This window comes from Monodon monoceros, unplaced genomic scaffold (assembly GCF_005190385.1).
Source record: "Monodon monoceros isolate NGI ecotype Baffin Bay Population unplaced genomic scaffold, NGI_Narwhal_1 Super_Scaffold_2, whole genome shotgun sequence".
NCBI classification, from domain to species: domain Eukaryota; kingdom Metazoa; phylum Chordata; class Mammalia; order Artiodactyla; family Monodontidae; genus Monodon; species Monodon monoceros.
The window spans coordinates 34,369,448-34,388,080 of record NW_021703776.1 but is presented as its reverse complement, the minus strand read 5'-3'; the positions used below and the strand labels follow the sequence as shown (position 1 = coordinate 34,388,080).

Genomic DNA, 18,633 nt, shown 5'->3' with positions numbered 1-18,633 from the left:
AAGTTCAGCTAGTTCTCTTCTCAGCAACATTTGAAACCTGGTCTTTTACTGTAAGTTTCATTTCATGTTGGCTATATGCGAGCATTCATTTTTTTCATTCAACAGCTGTTTACTGAGACCCACCATGAGTCTATGTAGTCGTTCAGTCCTGAGAGTAGACGCAGGAGTAATTATTGCATTTACTATTCCGAGTGCTATGTGTGGTAATTTCAGTGAAACAGTGACGGTTAGAGCCATATTGCAGTGGTTTGAGATTAGGAAGCAGTGGTGGCAAGTGTAAAGCTACTTAAAAAAAAAAAAAAAACTTGACTGTGAATTAAAGTATAAATGCAGACAGTAGCTAATAATATCAGTATCTCAGGAGGGCTTATTTTTATTTGAATGGGAAAAATCTGAGCATGTCTACATGCTGAGAAGAAAGCCAGCAGAGAGAGGGAGTTAGAAGTTACAGATTGAGTAGCCTCTGTTAGTATTACATAACTTAGCTAAATTTTGCTTGGCATTTAATTTTTTTAAGTTTATTTTTAATTTATTTTTGGCTGCATTGGGTCTTCGTTGCTGTGCGTGGGCTTTCTCTAGTTGTGGCAAGCGGGGGCTAATCTTCGTTGCAGTGTGTGGGCTTCTCATTGCAGTGGCTTCTCTTGTTGTGGAGCACGGGCTCTAGGCACAAGGGCTTCAGTAGTTGTGGCATGTGGGCTTCAGTAGTTGTGGCTCATGGGTTCTAGAGCGCAGGCTCAGTAGTTGTGGCGCACGGGCTTAGTTGCTGTGCAGCACATGGGATCTTCCCAGACCAGGGCTTGACTCTGTGTCCCCTGCATTGGCAGGCGGATTCTCAACCACTGCACCACCAGGCAAGCCCTGACATTTATTTTTGAAGCTTTGTCTTCCACTTAGTATCCTTTCCCCACCCTGCTAGAATATTTAATACCCATCCCTTAAATTTGCCAGCATCTTCCCCTGGACAGGGTTGTTTCCTCTGCCTAGAACTGCACTTCCCTCCCACCTCTGCCTGTCAGGATCTCTCTGTCCCCAGGATTTCCCCTCAAGGCAAATGAATCTCTGCCTCCCAGCCCCAAAGCTCTGCTTACACCTATGACATGGCATTGATGACAGTGTGTCATTTGGTCTTGCTAGACCAGGAATGCCTAGGAGAAAAAGGCTCTCTGGTCTATCTCTGAGACAGTTGCCTCAGCACTTAACACACCCCTTTTCCCATTCATTGATTCATTCATTCAATAAATAAATAATGGGTTTAATCTATGTGGTAGGTACTGTATACGTGCCGAATAAACCGTGGAAACATAACTAGACATGTTCCCACTCCTCATGGAACTTGCAACTTTGGTTCTCAGTATTATTTAATAGCTCTTAAACTTAATTAAACAATGGAACCAACTGAATAGAAAGATTCATTTAAACTATAAAAAGTGATGAAGTATATCTCATTATTATTATTTGCTTATTATCACTTATTATTATTTGTTTCTGTCCAGAATCACATTGTTTGATTAAAATATCTTATCTGTTAAAAATGGCAATTTGTACTTTAAATGTCATAAAAAATTTTTAAATAATTATTTCTTCTTCTGTGCTAGTATTAAAAACAAAACCAAAAACCCAGCATTGAGTAGCAATTTGTGTATTCATTCACTCAGTAGATGTTTTTCTGAGTGCTGACTAAGCCGGCTGAGTACCAGGCACTGTGGAGAAACACTGAGGAAAAGGAAGCAGGATTCAGCATAGAGTCCTGCTGTTGGGCTGAGGAAACTCAGTGCCCTGTCATAGGTTTTTGAGCTTTAGAGGTGCCTGCTCTGGCTCACGAGATGAAGCATCCACAGACGCTAAGGGAGAATGCCAGCCCAGAGCTAGCAACCCTTCCATTCTAGACCAAGCTTCTGTTAACCAGGACCTCCATTTTGTTTTCCCATACTCCTCTGAGCTACTTCCCAGGATTCTGTAATACTGTCTGCCCTTTATACCCACTGATTTTATTTTCACAAGAAAGTTGTTGTCATTGTTGTTATCATATGAATTAAATTTCTGTTTACATTGATGGAAGGAAATACAAATGGACCTGTAGATTCACAGTGACGTGTGCTACTGTGCTTTGAAAGCAAAGCATTGTAGATCACCTAAATGCCCAAATGCTTTCAAATGCTTAAATAAAATACTACATATTCACATGTAAATGTAGCTGAATAATATATGGTATATCCACATAATGCATTCTTAAAAGAATATATAATTGCTTGGGAAAAGATTCATGATAGATTTTTAAATGAAAAACAGAATAAATGTAATCATTTCAAGGCATAGATAATTACTGGGATAATTACATAGTACCTTATTAAGTGAACAAACAGGATATTATTATAAATGTAATATTCTCATTTTCAACTACTTTTATAAATACAACGCAAAGGATACATGAGTAGGGTATATACTCAGTTTGTCCTGTTTCCAAAAATTTCAAACATGCATGATTCACATAATCAGAAGAAAGCAATAAATGTAATTACAAAACACTTTTCAGAAGATCACACTATAAATTATGTAACATTTACCAATGTGCTTTTTGAAGAAGAATAATTCTATTTGAACAAATAGACATAATTAGCATGTTCTAAATAAGAAGATGGATGGTTGTCTACATTAATATTTCTGAAGCTAAAAGAAGAGTATTATAATGTGTACAGGAAATTGCATTTATATATTACCATAAATGTGGCTAGCTATTAGAAGCTAAAATTTCCCAATAAATGGTTTCTAAAAACTGTTTTATATGAATTACATATCATTAAATGATTGTAATTAGAAAGAGGTAGACTAGAAATTTTGCTTCTCAATATCAAAATGTATAAAATCTGACTCATAACATTGAAGATTCATATTATCCAAGCCCCCAAAAAAGCATAAGTTGTATTAGATTTATTATATTTTTCTGAATGCTAATTTGAAAATACATGGCCTTTGTCTAGTTATGAGATTTTTAAATTAGAGTAAGCTACATCTTTATTTTTATTATTTTTTAACATCTTTATTGGAGTATAACTGCTTTACAATGGTATGTTAGTTTCTGCTTTATAACTAAGTTAATCAGCTATACATATACATATATCCCCATTTCGCCTCCCTCTTGCGTCTCCCTCCCACCCTCCCTATCCCACCCCTCTAGGTGGTCACAAAACACCGAGCTGATCTCCCCGTGCCATGCGGCTGCTTCCCACTAGCTTTCTCTTCTACGTTTGGTAATATGTAAAAGTCCATGCACTCTCTCACTTCGTCCCAGCTTACCCTTCCCCCTCCCCATGTCCTCAAGTCCATTCTCTATGTCTGCGTCTTTATTCCTGTCCTGCCCCTAGGTTCTTCAGAACTTTTTTTTTAGATTCCATATATATATGTTAGCATATGGTATTTATTTTTCTCTTTCTGACTTACTTCACTCTTTATGACAGACTCTAGGTCCATCCACCTTACTACAAATTACTCAATTTCGTTTATTTTTATGGCTGAGTAATATTCCATTGTATATATGTGCCACATCTTTTTTATCTATTCATCAGTCAGTGGACACTTAGGTTGCTTCCATGTCCTGGCTATTGTAAACAGAGCTGCAGTGAACATTGTGGTACATGACTCTTTTTGAATTATGGTTTTCTCAGGGTATATGCCCAGTAGTGGGATTGCTGGGTCATATGGTAGTTCTATTTTTAGTATCTTAAGGAACCTCCATACTGTTCTCCTTAGTGGCTGTATCAATTTACATTCCCACCAACAGTGCAAGAAGGTTCCCTTTTCTCCACACCCTCTCCAGCATTTATTTTTTGTAGATTTTTTGATGATGGCCATTCTGACTGGTGTGAGGTGATACCTCATTGTAGTTTTGATTTGCATTTCTCTAATGATTAGTGATGTTGAGCTTCCTTTCATGTGTTTGTTGGCAGTCTGTATATCTTCTTTGGAGAAATGTCTCTTTAGGTTTTCTGCCCATTTTTGGATTGGGTTGTTGTTTTGATATTGAGCTGCATGAGCTGCTTGTAAATTTTGGAGATTAATCGTTTGTCAGTTGCTTTATTTCCAAATCTTTTCTCCCATTCTGAGGGTGGTCTTTCTTTTTCTCTTATTTATGGTTTCCTTTGTTCTGCAGAAGCTTTGAAGTTTCATTAGGTCCCATTTGTTTATTTTTGTTTTTATTTCCATTTCTCGAGGAGGTGGGTTAAAAAGGATCTTGCTGTGATTTATGTCATAGAGTGTTCTGCCTATGTATTCCTCTAAGAGTTTTACAGTGTCTGGCCTTACATTTAGGTCTTTAATCCATTTTGAGTTTATTTTTGTGTATGGTGTTAGGGAGTGTTCTAATTTCATTCTTTTACATGTAGTTGTCCAGTTTTCCTAGCACCACTTTTTGAAGAGGCTGTCTTTTCTCCACTGTATATTCTTGCCTCCTTTATCAAAGATAAGGTGACCATATGTGCGTGGGTTTATCTCTGGGCTTTCTATTCTGTTCCATTGATCTATATTTCTGTTTTTGTGCCAGTACCATACTGTCTTGATTTCTATATCTTTGTAGTATAGTCTGAAGTCAGGGAGCCTGATTCCTGCAGTTCCGTTTTTCTTTCTCAAGATTGCTTTGGCTATTTGGGGTCTTTTGTGTTTCCATACAAATGGTGAAATTTTTGTTCTAGTTATGTGAAAAATGCCATTCGTAGTTTGATAGGGATTGCATTGAATCTGTAGATTGCTTCGGGTAGTAGAGTCATTTTCACAATGTTGATTCTTCCAATCCAAGAACATGGTATATCTCTCCACCTGTTTGTATCATCTTTAATTTCTATCATCAGTGCCTTATAGCTTTCTGCATACAGATCTTTTGTCTCCTTAGATAGGTTTATTCCTAGGTATTTTATTCTTTTTGTTGCAATGGTAAATGTGGGTATTTCCTTAATTTCTCTTTCAGATTTTTCATCATTAGTGTATCGGAATGCAAGAGATTTCTGTGCATTAATTTTGTATCCTGCTACTTTACCAAATTCATTGATTACCAAATTCATTGGTAGCATCTTTAGGATTCTCTATGTGTAGTATCATGTCATCTGCAAACCGTGACAGCTTTACTTCTTTTCTGATTTGAGTTCCTTTTATTTCTTTTTCTTCTCTGATTGCTGTGGCTAAAATGTCCACAACTATGTTGAATAACACTGGTGAGAGTGGGCAACCTTGTCTTGTTCCTGATCTTAGTGGAAATGGTTTCAGTTTTTCACCATTGAGAACGATGTTGGCTGTGGGTTTGTCATATATGGCCTTTATTATGTTGAGGTAAGTTCTCTCTGTGCCTACTTGCTGGAGAGTTTTTATCATAAATGGGTGTTGAATTTTGTCGAAAGCTTTCTCTGCATCTATTGAGTTGATCATATGGTTTTTATCCTTCAGTTTGTTAATATGGTGTATCACATTGATTCATTTGCATATATTCAAGAAGCCTTGCATTCCTGGGATAATTCCCACTTGATCATGGTGTATGATCCTTTTAATGTGCTGTTGGATTGTGTTTGCTAGTATTTTGTTGAGAATTTTTGCATCTATGTTCATCAGTGATATTGGCCTGTAGTTTTCTTTCTTTGTGACATCTTTGTCTGGCTTTGGTATCAGGGTGATGGTGGCCTCATAGAATGAGTTTGGGAGTGTTCTTCCCTCTGCTATATTTTGGAAGAGTTTGTGAAGGATAGTTGTTAGCTCTTCTCTAAGTGTTTGATAGAATTTGCCTGTGAAGCCATCTGGTCCTGGGCTTTTGTTTGTTGGAAGATTTTTAATCACAGTCTCAATTTCAGTGCTTGTGACTGGTCTGTTTATATTTTCTGTTTCTTCCTGGTTGAGTCTTGGAACGTTGTGCTTTTCTTAGAATTTGTCCATTTCTTCCAGGTTGTCCATTTTATTGGCAAAAAGTTGCTTGTAGTAATCTCTCATGGTCCTTTGTATTTCTGCGGTGTCAGTTGTTACTTCTCCTTTTTCATTTCTAATTCTATTGATTTGAGTCTTCTCCCTTATTTTCTTCATGGGTCTGGCTAATGGTTTATCAATTTGTTTGTCTTCTCAAAGAGCCAGCTTTTAGTTTTATTGATCTTTGCTATTGTTTCCTTCATTTCTTTTTCATTTATTTCTGATCTGATCTTTATGATTTCTTTCCTTCTGCTAACTTGGGGTTTTTTTGTTCTTCTTTCTCTAATTGCTTTAGGTGTAAGGTTAGGTTGTTGATTTGAGATGTTTCTTGTTTCCTGAGGTAGGATTGTATTACTCTAAACTTCCGTCTTAGAACTGCTTTTGCTGCATCCCGTAGGTTTTGGGTCATCGTGTTTTCATTGTCATTTGTTTCTAGGTATTTTTTGATTTCTGAAGTGATCTCTTAGTTGTTTAGTAGTGTATTGTTTAGCTTCCATGTGTTTGTATTTTTTACAGATTTTTTTTCCTGTAATTGATATCTAGTCTCATAGCATTGTGGTCAGAAAAGGTACTTGATACAATTTCAATTTTCTTAAATTTACCAAGGCTTGATTTGTGACCCAAGATATGATCTATCCTGGAGAATGTTCCATGAGCACTTGAGAAGAAAGTGTATTCTGTTGTTTTTGGATGCGAGGTCCTATATATATCACTTAAGTCCATCTTGTTTAATGTATCAGTTAAAGCTTGTGTTTCCTTATTTATTTTCATTTTGGATGACCTGTCCATTGGTGAAAGTGGGGTAAGTCCCCTACTATGATTGTGTTACTGTCGATTTCCCATTTTATGTCTGTTAGCATTTGCCTTACATATTGAGGTGCTCCTTTGTTGGCTTCATAAATATTTACAATTGTTATATCTTCTACTTGGATTGATCCCTTGATCATTATGTAGTGTCCTTCTTTGTCTGTTGTAATAGTCTTTATTTTAAAGTCTATTTTGTCTGATATGAGAATTGCTACTCCAGCTTTCTTTTGATTTCCATTTGCATGGAATATCTTTTTCCATCCCCTCACTTTCAGTCTGGATGTGTCCCTAGGTCTGAAGTGGGTCTCTTGTAGACAGCGTATATATAGGTCTTGTTTCTGTATCTATTTAACCATTCTATGTCTTTTGGTTGGAGCATTTAATCCATTTATATTTAAGGTAATTATTGATATGTATGCTCCTATTACCATTTTCTTAATTGTTTTGGGTTTGTTATTGTGGGTCTTTTCCTTCTCTTGTGTTTCCTGCCTAGAGAAGTTCCTTTAGGATTTGTAAAGCTGGTTTGGTGGTGCTGAATTCTCTTAGCTTTTGCTTGTCTGTAAAGGTTTTAATAACTCAGTTGAATCCGAATGAGATCCTTGCTGGGTAGAGTAAACTTGGTTGTAGGTTTTTCCCTTTCATCACTTTAAATATGTCCTGCCACTCCCTTCTGGCTTGCAGAGTTTCTGCTGAAAGATCAGCTGTTAACTTTATGGGGATTCCCTTGTATGTTATTTGTTGTTTTTCCCTTGCTGCTTTTAATATTTTTTCTTTGTATTTAATTTTTGTTAGTTTGATTAATATGTGTCTTGGGGTGTTTCTCGTTGGATTTATCCTGTATGGGACTCTCTGCACTTCCTGGACTTAATTGACTATTTCCTTTCCTGTATTAGGGAAGTTTTCAACTATGATGTCTTCAAATATCTTCTCAGTCCCTTTCCTTTTCTCTTCTTTTTCTGGGACCCCTATAATTCGAATGTTCATGTGTTTAATGTTGTCCCAGAGGTCTCTGAGACTGTCCTCAATTCTTTTCATTCTTTTTTCTTTATTCTGCACTGCAGTAGTTATTTCCATTATTTTATCTTCCAGGTCATTTGTCCATTCTTCTGCCTCAGTTATTCTGCTATTGATTCCTTCTAGAGATTTTTTCATTTCATTTATTGTGTTGTTCATCATTTGTTTTCTCTTTAGTTCTTCTAGGTCCTTGTTAAATGTTTCTTGTATTTTCTCCATTCTATCTCCAAGATTTTGGATCATCTTTACTATCATTACTCTGAATTGTTTTTCAGGTAGACTGCCTATTTCCTCTTTATTTGTTAGGTCTGGTGGGTTTTTACCTTGCACCGTCATCTGCAGTGTGTTTCTCTGTCTTCTCATTTTGCTTAACTTACTCTTTTTGGGGTCTCCTTTTCGAGGGCTGTAGGTTTGTAGTCCCTGTTGTTTTTGGTGTCTGCCCCCAGTGGCTAAGGTTGGTTCAATGGGTTGTGTAGGCTTCCTGGAGGAGGGGACTAGTGCCTGTGTTCTGGTGGATGAGGCTGGATCTTGTCTTTCTGGTGGGCAGGTTCCTGTCCGGTGGTGTGTTTTGGGGTTGTGTGACCTTACTATGATTTTAATCCTCTCTGCTAAAAGTTGGGGTTGTGTTCCTGTCTTGCTAGTTATTTGGCACAGGGTGTCTGGCACTGGAGCTTGCTGGTTGTTGAGTGTAGCTGAGTCTTACCTTTGAGATGGAGATCTCTGGGAGAGCTTTCTCCGTTTGATGTTACATGGAGCTGGGAGTTCTCTGGTGGACCAATGTACTGAACTCTGCTCTCCCACATCAGAGGCATAGGCCTGGCACCCGGCCAGAGCACCAAGACCCTGTCAGCCACACGGCCCAGAAGAAAAGGGAGAAATAATGAAAGAAAGAAATTTTAAAAAATAAAATAAAGTTATTAAAATAAAATTATTAAAAATAAAAATAATTTAAAAGTAATTAAAAAAAGAAGAGATCAACCAAACCAAAAACCAAATCCACCAATGATAACAAGTGCTAAAAACTATAGTAAAAACAAAACAAAAACGGACAGACAGAATCCTAGGACAAATGGCAAAAGCAAAGCTATACAGACAAAATCACACACAGAAGCATACACATATACACTCACAGAAAGAGAAAAAGGAAAAATATATATATATATCTTTGCTTCCAAAGTCCACCTCCTCAATTTGGGATGATTCGTTGTCTATTCAGGTATTCCACAGATGCAGGGTACATCAAGTTGATGGTGGAGATTTAATCCGCTGCTCCTGAGGCTGCTGGGAGAGATTTCCCTTTCTCTTCTTCGTTTGCACAGCTCCCAGGGCTCAGCTTTGGATTTGGACCCGCCTCTGCGTGTAGGTCGCCTGAGGGCGTCTGTTCTTTGCTCAGACAGGACAGGGTTAAAGGAGCAGCTGATTCGGGGACTCTGGCTCACTCAGGCCGGGGGGAGGGAGGGGTACGGATGTGGGGCGGGCCTGCGGTGGCAGAGGCCAGCGTGACGTTGCACCAGCCTGAGGAGCGCCATGCGTTCTCCTGGGGAAGTTGTCCCTGGATCACGGGACCCTGGCAGTGGTGGGCTGCACAGGCTCCCGGGAGGGGTGGTGGGGATAGTGACCTGTGCTCGCACACAGGCTTCTTGGTGTCCGCAGCAGCAGCCTCAGCGTCTCATGCCCGTCTCTGGGGTCCACGCTGATAGCCGCGGCTCGTGCCTGTCTCTGGAGCTCGTTTAGGTGGTGCTCTGAATCCCCTCTCCTTGCGCACTCCGAAACAACGGTCTCTTGCCTCTTAGGCAGGTCTAGACTTTTTCCCGGATTCCCTCCCAGCTAGCTGTGGTGCACTAGCCTCTTCAGGTTGTGTTCACACAGCCAGCCCCAGCCCTCTTCCTGGGATCCGCCTCTGAAGCCCGAGCCTCAGCTCCCAGCCCCCGCCCGCCCCGGCAGGTGAGGAGACAAGCCTCTCGGGCTGGTGAGTGCTGGTTGGCACCGTTCCTCTGTGCGGGAATCTCTCCGCTTTGACCTCTGCACCCCTGTGGCTGCGCTCTCCTCCGCGGCTCCGAAGCTTCCCCACTTCCGCCACCCGCAGTCTCCGCCCGCAAAGGGCTTCCTAGTATGTGGAACCCTTTCCTCCTTCACAGCTCCCTCCCAGAGGTGCAGGTCCCATCCCTATTCTTTTGTGTCTGTTTTTTCTTTTTTCTTTTGCCCTACCCAGGTACGTGGGGAGTTTCTTGCCTTTTGGGAAGTCTGAGGTCTTCTGCCAGTATTCAGTAGGTGTTCTATATGAGTTGTTCCACGTGTATATGTATTTCTGATGCATTTGTGGGGAGGAAGGTGATCTCCACGTCTTACTCCTCCACCATCTTGAAGGTCTCCCTCACTATATCTTTAGATCAACTAGATAAGAGAATTTACTTGTGTTCCCAAAGTGTCTTTTCATAATTGTAATGATCATTTGATTGAACAGTTCACACATGACAGGGAATACTACAGTGTTAGTGTAAAAGTGATTTGGGCAGGAACTACTCCAGGAAACCTAATATTCAGAAAGGACATTCAAAATAGAATGAATGGGTCATAGGTTATACCTGCTTGGTTCTAAGTGACAGAGTGTCAGAATATGGCAGCTCCAAGGTAGCCCTGTGGGTTGGAAATAGCAGGAGAAATCCAGGAGAGAGGGAGGCTAGGTTGATAAACTGATAGATATCTAGTCCAGTAGAAAAGAATAGACAATACCAGAGAAGGGATCTGACACTGGCTATGGAAGCTTGACCTTCACCTATGGTTGTAGTGCTAAACATGGAGGTGGAATTGTTGAGTATCTTAAATATTCATTAATATTAAAATACATTTCTTAATCTAGTACTTAATCTTGATAGATCATTAATGATCTTAATAATGTCATTAATCATTACTCAGTGGAAACATCTTTCTTTTCTCCTTATCATATCCAATGAGAATGAAGAACTTCTTTATACCATGATACATAGTTATTGAATTTTTGTCTAAATTACTGCTGTAAAGAATATTCAGAAGTTAAGACTAAAAATGAACAGAAACAGGGGCTTCCCTGGTGGCGCAGTGGTTGAGGGCCCCCCTGCCGATGCAGGGGACACAGGTTCGTGTCCTGGTCCGGGAGGATCCTGCGTGCCACGTAGCAGCTGGGCCCGTGAGCCATGGCCGCTGGGCCTGCGCATCCGGAGCCTGTGCTCTGCAATGGGAGAGGCTGTAGCAGTGAGAGACCCGCGTACCGCAAAAAAATAAATAAATACATAAAAAGAACAGAAACAAAATGCACAAAGTAGGTAATCATTCATAGTAAAAGGTGATGTATTTAAGACATAGAGTAAATAGAGTAGAAATTATAAACAGGCAAGTAAAAAAAAGTGTGGAAAGTATGGAAAGTCAGTTATTAACCATAAAGTATTTTAAATACACTAAGTGAAAGATCAGAAAAGGACCATCATTATTTTTGTTGTTGTTATAGATACTATTGCCCTAAGCAAAAGGAGTAAACCACTTTTAGTCTTCTACCCCTCTGCTTACGTTTTAATTTTATTCATTTTGTTTTATTTTAATATGTTTCATAGTCTTATATGTGGACACAAACATTCATTTATTCAACATCTCTCTATTGAGCAACTTTTTTGTGATGGCCAGTTGAGCTAGGAACTTCATTCCACCCCTTTAATCTGCCACCGTGATGTACCCATATATATCATCTACTGTAGATGACAATATGATTCATGGAGATCAAAAAACTCACCCAGGTTTGCTGGGTGTTAGTACATGAAAAACTTAGCATTGAAAGCTGAATGTAGTCTGTTTGTGTCAGAGACCCATTTGCTCCTGCAAAAGATAGTTTTCATGTTCCTGTGTGTGTACATGTGCAAAAATGACACCTCCACACTCAAATACATGCTCAACACACCAATCTCTTAGTGAAATGACAAGTCTGGGCCTTGTCACTTACTGTGCCTTAGAATCCTAATTTTTTAACTTGTGCTTCTCCTACCTAACTTTTCTATTTCTTTCCCGTTGTTTATTTTCATACCCACTGACACCTAAGTTCATTCTGCACCATGGAGATCAGTATAAGAAGAAAGATTCAAATATATTTAACTCATAAGGCATTCTTCACATGTTTTCTCTTTCCTTCTTTTACTTTTTTTTTAAGTGAAAAGAGAAAAAGGTTTTAGTTCTCTCTTTACCATTGTTTTCATTTAAATAATTATAATCAATTTTTCATGCCGTGTTTTCATCTCAGCCAACAAATGCATTCAGATGGGCATACATGCACTAAAAGCTTGCCTTCTGTTTTTGTGATTAATTGAGATGTAGAGAGTGATGGGTGTGGGGTAAAAATAGAAATGCAATTAGTGCAGCTAGGCATGACATACATTCAAATGCAAGCAGAATGTCTCCCCAGTTAGTGATCTCTTTCTGGGCTCTTGAGGATTTTCCTCCCATTAGTAAGTCACTGGAATGGAAATCTTCAGCCTTTGGGGAGACCAGAGCATTAAACATGGAATTAACTCTTAACTGCAAACTGAGTCAGCTCAATAGGTCATTAATTCTACTGCTTGGGTATATATCATGCTGAGCTTTGGTGTGTGGGCTTCTGAAATGTTAGGAGTGAGTTTATAAAGCATTGCAAGGACTAAATGATGGTTATCTATCATTCCTACCTTTGCCTTCACCACTTAGATACTAAAATCTCTGGTGACTCAAAATCAGAATTGAAATGCAGGCAAAAGCTTTTGCTAAAACCAATGGATTTGGACCTTTACTTAGAAAAGTTGTATATTGTATATTTTGAGAAAATAAATTTATGTTGCACTTTATAGAATATGTGATTCTTAGTTTTTACAAAGGTGTGTCCTCAGTTGATAAAGATATCACAGTGCCTCAAATATTATCCTACCCCAAATTGAGAATCTTTCTGCATATCTTCATAACCAGTAGAAGTTGACTAGCTTTGCTTTGAATGTTTTAAAATAAATTTCTAAGTATAAAGTGTACTGAAATATTTAATATTTTAAGCCACCTATAGCACTCCCTGATTTCTGATAATATTTCTTTTCTTCCCATACTCTTTTACATCCTCTTTGAGAATCTCCAACAGATATTATTATCTCCTTTGATCATCCGTACAGTTATTAACAACTTGCGTTTACTGATTGCTTACCCCAAGGTTTTTCACACTTGATGATACTGATGTTTGGGTCCAGATAATTCTTTGCTGTGGGGGCCTATCCTGTGCACTGTAGGATGTTTAGCAGCATCCCTGGCCTCTGCCCACTATATTCCAGCAGCAACTCTCCATACTGACAATCAGAATATCTCCAGACATAGCCAAATGTCCCTTGGTGTCAAAATCTTTGCTGGTTGAGAACCACTGGTTTATCTTCTACTGGACATTATTTTGTTTGAGTCTACAATAACCTTGTAAAATATGAAGGACTGTGTTGATCAGAGTCTTGGCAGGAAACAGAACCTACATAGTATGGGTCGTAGACTTTTATGAAGGGACTGCTTACAACTGCTTAGGGATGTTGAGGCACCCAGAAAATAGCAACAGTGAGAAGCCAGGGCTAAAGAAGCAAGGAGAGGAAATAATGTTGCTGGAGTGCTGGGAAAGCTGAAGCTGTGGAGCAGAGCCCTCAAGAGGGAGATGAAATCAGGAAGAGACAAAGCTACACCTGGTGATGCAGCACTGTAGCAGAGAGAGCATAGGATACCTGGTCTCTAACTCCTTAATTCTTTGATCACTAGCCAGTCCTACCAATAGGTTGAGTCCAGATGAAATCCAACCAGCAAAGGACTGGAGTGATGCAGTCCCAGGATTCGGTCCCATGAACTCAGAGAAAGAAGGGAAATGGAATCTGTTGGAGCATATGGAGGAAAAAACAAAACAAAAACAAACCTATCTCCATTTTAACACGAGAAACTGAGATTTAGAGATATAAAGTAATTCATCCAAAGCCAAATACCTAATGCGTGAAGCAGGCATTTAAAGCACATCTATTTCACTCCATGCACTACAAAGGTGTCTTCATTGCTTATTTGCATGAATGAGCGGACTGACAGTAGCTGAAAGTTGCAAAACCAGGACCCAGTTCTCATTCCTATTCTAATGTTCACTTTTTTTTATGTTGTCATTGAAAGATATTTAAGAGCTGTATATCCAGCCCATTCTCATAGACATGTAGGAACAAAAGCTATCTGCCCGCCTGTAAAGTCTTTTCTGAAAAGATTATGGAATTCTAGGTTTCATGTAGAATGTTTAAATGGCATATGCTGATTTTCCAAGCTGTTGGCACATTTTCATCTTGATTGCAGAAACTCGGGCCCAGCTGGTGCAATGTGTTAGGAACAGGAGGACTGGACTGGGAATCAGGGGATCCAGGGCCCGGTCCTGGCTCTGCCATCCCTAGTGTAACACCCCCGCCACCAGCAGTAGCAGCAATAATAAAAATTCCGTAAACCTTTTCTTCCCTTTTGCGTTCACCCAGATCTTCGCAGTTATTCTCAGGTATCTAATCCAGTGGCCACAGTTCTGTGAAGTAAGGAAGGTATTAGAGTTTCATGTTTCACAAACGAGGAGTCAGGCTCAGATAGTACTAAAGTCTCGCTGAAAATCGCATAGCTGGGAAGTGTGGTCCCAACTCCACATATTCCCGCTGAAAACACAGTGCCTTTTCTCCTCCATCTTTGAAGTGATGAATCAGTTGGTGTACTTCCTCTGGAGAGCCAGTCTGTAGTGTTGAATCTGTTAGGCTTCATCATAAAGTCATGTCTAGATTAAAGTCTGAGACTCTGTGATTTTTGTCCTAGGGTTATAAGCAAGGTGACAGCAGATACCAATCTAGTTAGCACATAGGGATTCCTCATTTTTTCCTTTCTGGGTATTAGATGGAATATATTTATTAACCTACAGCTTTTCAGAGACAAAATTGGTGTTTTAAAGGCATTTTAAAATCGGGCTTCCCTGGTGGCGCAGTGGTTGAGAGTCCGCCTGCCGATGCAGGGGACACGGGTTCGTGCCCTGGTCCGTGAAGATCCCACATGCCGCGGAGCGGCTGGGCCCGTGAGCCATGACCGCTGAGCCTGCGCGTCCGGAGTCTGTGCTCTGCAACGGGAGAGGCCACAACAGTGAGAGGCCCGCGTACCGCCAAACAAACAAACAAATAAATACCTACATGCATACATACCAGGGGGCGGGGGTGGGGTGGAATCTAAGTAAATTAATACAGCTCCATTTTTTCCCCTTATTCATGAGTAAGTTGTATGCTAGTAATTCAGACTCAGCCTTCTCTACTAAGATAAAATGAGGAGTTGAAGGAAGCTCTGGACTCCTGGAAGGTCTGGCAAGAACCTTAATCCTTCCCCCAGACTGTTTCCCTTCTTTGCCTCAAGGTGGGAGGCCCAGGAAGTAAGACATTTCAGGTCTCTAGTCAGTAGTCAGTACTCAGTCCTGATCTCTGCCCACCTCTCCTGCCCATTTTATACTTTTACAATATTTTCAGCACCACCCCTTTATTTTTACACTTTCAGTATTTTCAGGCATAAAATCAGGTGTAAAACACAAAAAATTAACTTTTTTATTTTACCTAGCTAGTTCCAAGAAAATCTAGGGTTCTCAGTCCAAGGCAGAGCTAAAGAAAAGGGAAAAAGAGAAGAACAAAGGGGAAAGTAAAGTATAGGATTTTGAAGTCAAAAACAAAAAATAAATGAGTAATAAAAGATTGTAAGTTCTACTTTTGATACTCTCTGTAGTTTGGCAGAATTATAAAATTCCTTCAAAGAAATCGTTTTATCTGATCAAGAATTATAGCTACATTATAACATTGTATCTGATGTAGATGAGTGATGCTTTGGAAAAGCAGTTGTATAATTGTTATACTGTTCATACATAAAGAAAGGTGGAAGAGCAGTATTTTCAGTATTTAGAAGATCAGAGTTGAGCTAGGTTACCTGGGTACAGATCCTGGCATCATCCCTTTTTACCTTTGTGACCTTGGTAAGTTACTTTCCCTGTCTGGGTTTTGGTTTCTTCATTGATATATTCAAGGTGGAAGTAGAACCTATCCCATATGGATTTTTATGTTTGAAGAAGTTAATATTGACAGAGCTTTTAGGACAGTAGTGGAACATAATAATCACTCTGAACGTTAGTTGTCATCAGAAACATTGTTTCCCTAGTCATCATCATCATTATCATCTCCACCAGCACCATCATAATCACCGATTTCTACTACAGACTCAGTCCAGTGTTTCCATTCTTCCAAAGTATAATCACTTAAAAACCTAATAAATAATGACTAATTATAGAGCATCGCTATTTAGGATAGTTCAACCAAAGAAATAGTAACGTATGTATGAATAATGTGCATTTGTATTTTGGAACATATAACCTAACTCAGAACTTTAGTAATAAGACTTGGCTGCCCTTCCTTTCTAATTGATTGTGTACTCACTGTATACAAAGGTTTATTCATAGTGATTCTACTTGGTTTTGTGTCATTATACCGAGTATATTTTCCCAGGATTTCAGGTTCGAAACTACTGACCATGAAATATTTCAGGAGTCAGAATCAGACATAAATTATATGCTGCAGAGGTGTCTTCTTATTACCAGAAGTCAGCCTAGAGTCTCTAAAATCACATTAAGGTACTGTTTTTGTGGTTATTGAGTTTCACCCTTGAGAGAATTGAAAGAACTGACAATGAAGTGTAATAAATCTTACTCTGACCCAGACACACTCAGTCATTTAACTTCCCGTTAACAATCCCAATTCTGCTACGTAAAATAAGTTGAAACATATTTTTTCTCCTTTTTCACTTTACATTTAGAGAAGTAGAAGAACATTTCACATATTTCAAAAAAATAATTATGACATTTGTCTGTTTAATTAATTTATAGTCAATGCCTTATTTACATGCTTGGGGTTTTACTTTGAGATGAGAAGGGACTATGAAAAGGGTGAGCCGTTTTTTATACACAGGAGCGATTGGCTCTCCATTTTTTAATTTTTATCTATTTTCTTTGTCTCAATCCCCAGCCTCTGAGCCCAACTTGAAGGTGCGGTCCAGGTTAAAACAGAAAGTGGCAGAGAGGAGAAGCAGCCCCTTACTCAGGCGGAAGGATGGAAATGTTGTCACTTCATTCAAGAAGCGAATGTTTGAGGTGACAGGTAATTGAGGACTGGGCAGATATACATTAAAAAATGCTGCTAGTAGGAATGAACAAAAAAAGTTTAGAAAAATATACCTGTTGTATATTAAAAGTTATTTTGAGGAGAAACATTTCTTGAAAGGAAATTATATTGAAAACTCACAAGTAGTTCAGTAAACCTTGCCATGCATTCACCGTGTTAAACAGGAAATGAATGAAAACCAGAACTGTGTGTCAATAGGCATAACTAGGGAATGCCAAAGCTCACCTTAATCTTTTCAGAAACAAGCAGTCCATTTTGGGAATGCCAGCCAGGAGAACATAACTTTTAATGAAATTTGATCAGAAATGAGCAGAGGGAGGTCCAAGAAGAACACTTCCCCCATACTCAGACATGAATGTACAAAATACATCTGGGAAAATTAAACTACGTGGAACAGCAAAACCTTGACTTTTCAACAAATTTACAGAACTCATAAATTACTTTATGTGTTTACTAGTGAACTGGGACTTATGGCAGGAGGGGGATATATTGCCTTTTATGAAGGGAAAAAAACTGTCATTTTCACTAGTCTCAAATGGAAGAGTTCTTATTTTTTTAGCTGCCTGGTTAGTAGTGGGGTGAACAGGTTAGGAAATTCAACCTGATGTCTTACAAAGCCCGCTAGTCCCATTTGTACCTGGTCTGAAATTGGAGAAGACATAGGGATACCAGAACCAAAAAGGCTAGCCAGAATAACAATACTGACTACTGTTTATCGAGTACCTACTTAGAGCTATGCATTGTATCTGGTCATTTCCTTTAGTTGCATCAATAAAGAAATGGTAATCTACAACCATTTGTCTCCATCCCCAAGGAAAATTGTGCTTATACCAATATAGTCAGTTGGTATTATTTCTCCAATATCAGATCTTATTCTTAGCAAGTTTTAACAAATTATTTGTTTTCTATGTCTTCTTTGGTCATGATAGTTTCTAGTTTAGGGAGACAGTATGGAGAAGATTGCAGAGGTAGAGGCAGAGGTGGAAAAGTACAGAATACTAATGAAACAGTGCTTTGACAGGCTACTAGGGCAAAAAAATGTTTAGTCTTCTGTTCAGTCCTGACAGATTAATATGTTTATCTGAGGGAAAGTATTGGTGGGAAAATTTTTTCTTGAGGGATAAGAAATATTAAATAAACAATTACTTTACTAGAGTTTATTTTCCAGTATCAAATATAATCACTAATTTTGACCAATTGAATTCTAAATTTAGAGTTATAGACTTTTTATGCCAAGAAACTTATATGTATTTTAGTGAATAAAAATCTTAAGTAAGTTTTCATAATAGATGTCTTTGGTGGGGTTGGGGAGTTGGGGAGTGAATCTGTTTTAATGAATGTAAACAATAATGAACATATCAATTGTCTAATGTAACGAAATATAGGTGATTTTTCTAGTGGGAGAGAGTAGGTTCTCTCATAACAGAAAAACTTGAAAATAGAAAAACATATATATTGCTTTTTTGTTTGTTTTTTTTTAGAATCTTATTGTTTAAGGTCATATTTATTTATCCCAATTTCTTTTCTATTTTCCTATTAATCTTTTTCTTGATCATAACTTTTTTCCCATGGTCACTTTCTCATCCTTACCAAATTTCAGTGGGATTTAGCTCAATGCTTATTTGAGTAACAATTAATTCTCATTTGTAAGGGTTAT

The 18,633-nt window shown here is 38.7% G+C and overlaps 1 protein-coding gene across 20 annotated transcripts in view; it reads left to right on the top strand.

Annotated features, from left to right (window-relative positions):
- The window catches only part of HDAC9 (histone deacetylase 9), an 804,896-nt gene that overhangs the window by 360,741 nt on the left and 425,522 nt on the right, over window positions 1-18,633 (top strand). For 11 of the 20 annotated variants that reach the window (XM_029233513.1, XM_029233517.1, XM_029233515.1 and 8 more), the window contains exon 7: window positions 16,821-16,952. The exons of the other annotated variants lie outside the window; for them this stretch is intronic. In XM_029233513.1, coding sequence (XP_029089346.1) covers window positions 16,821-16,952 — 132 coding nt within the window. The remainder of the gene's footprint in view (window positions 1-16,820; window positions 16,953-18,633) is intronic. 20 annotated transcript variants of the gene reach the window in all.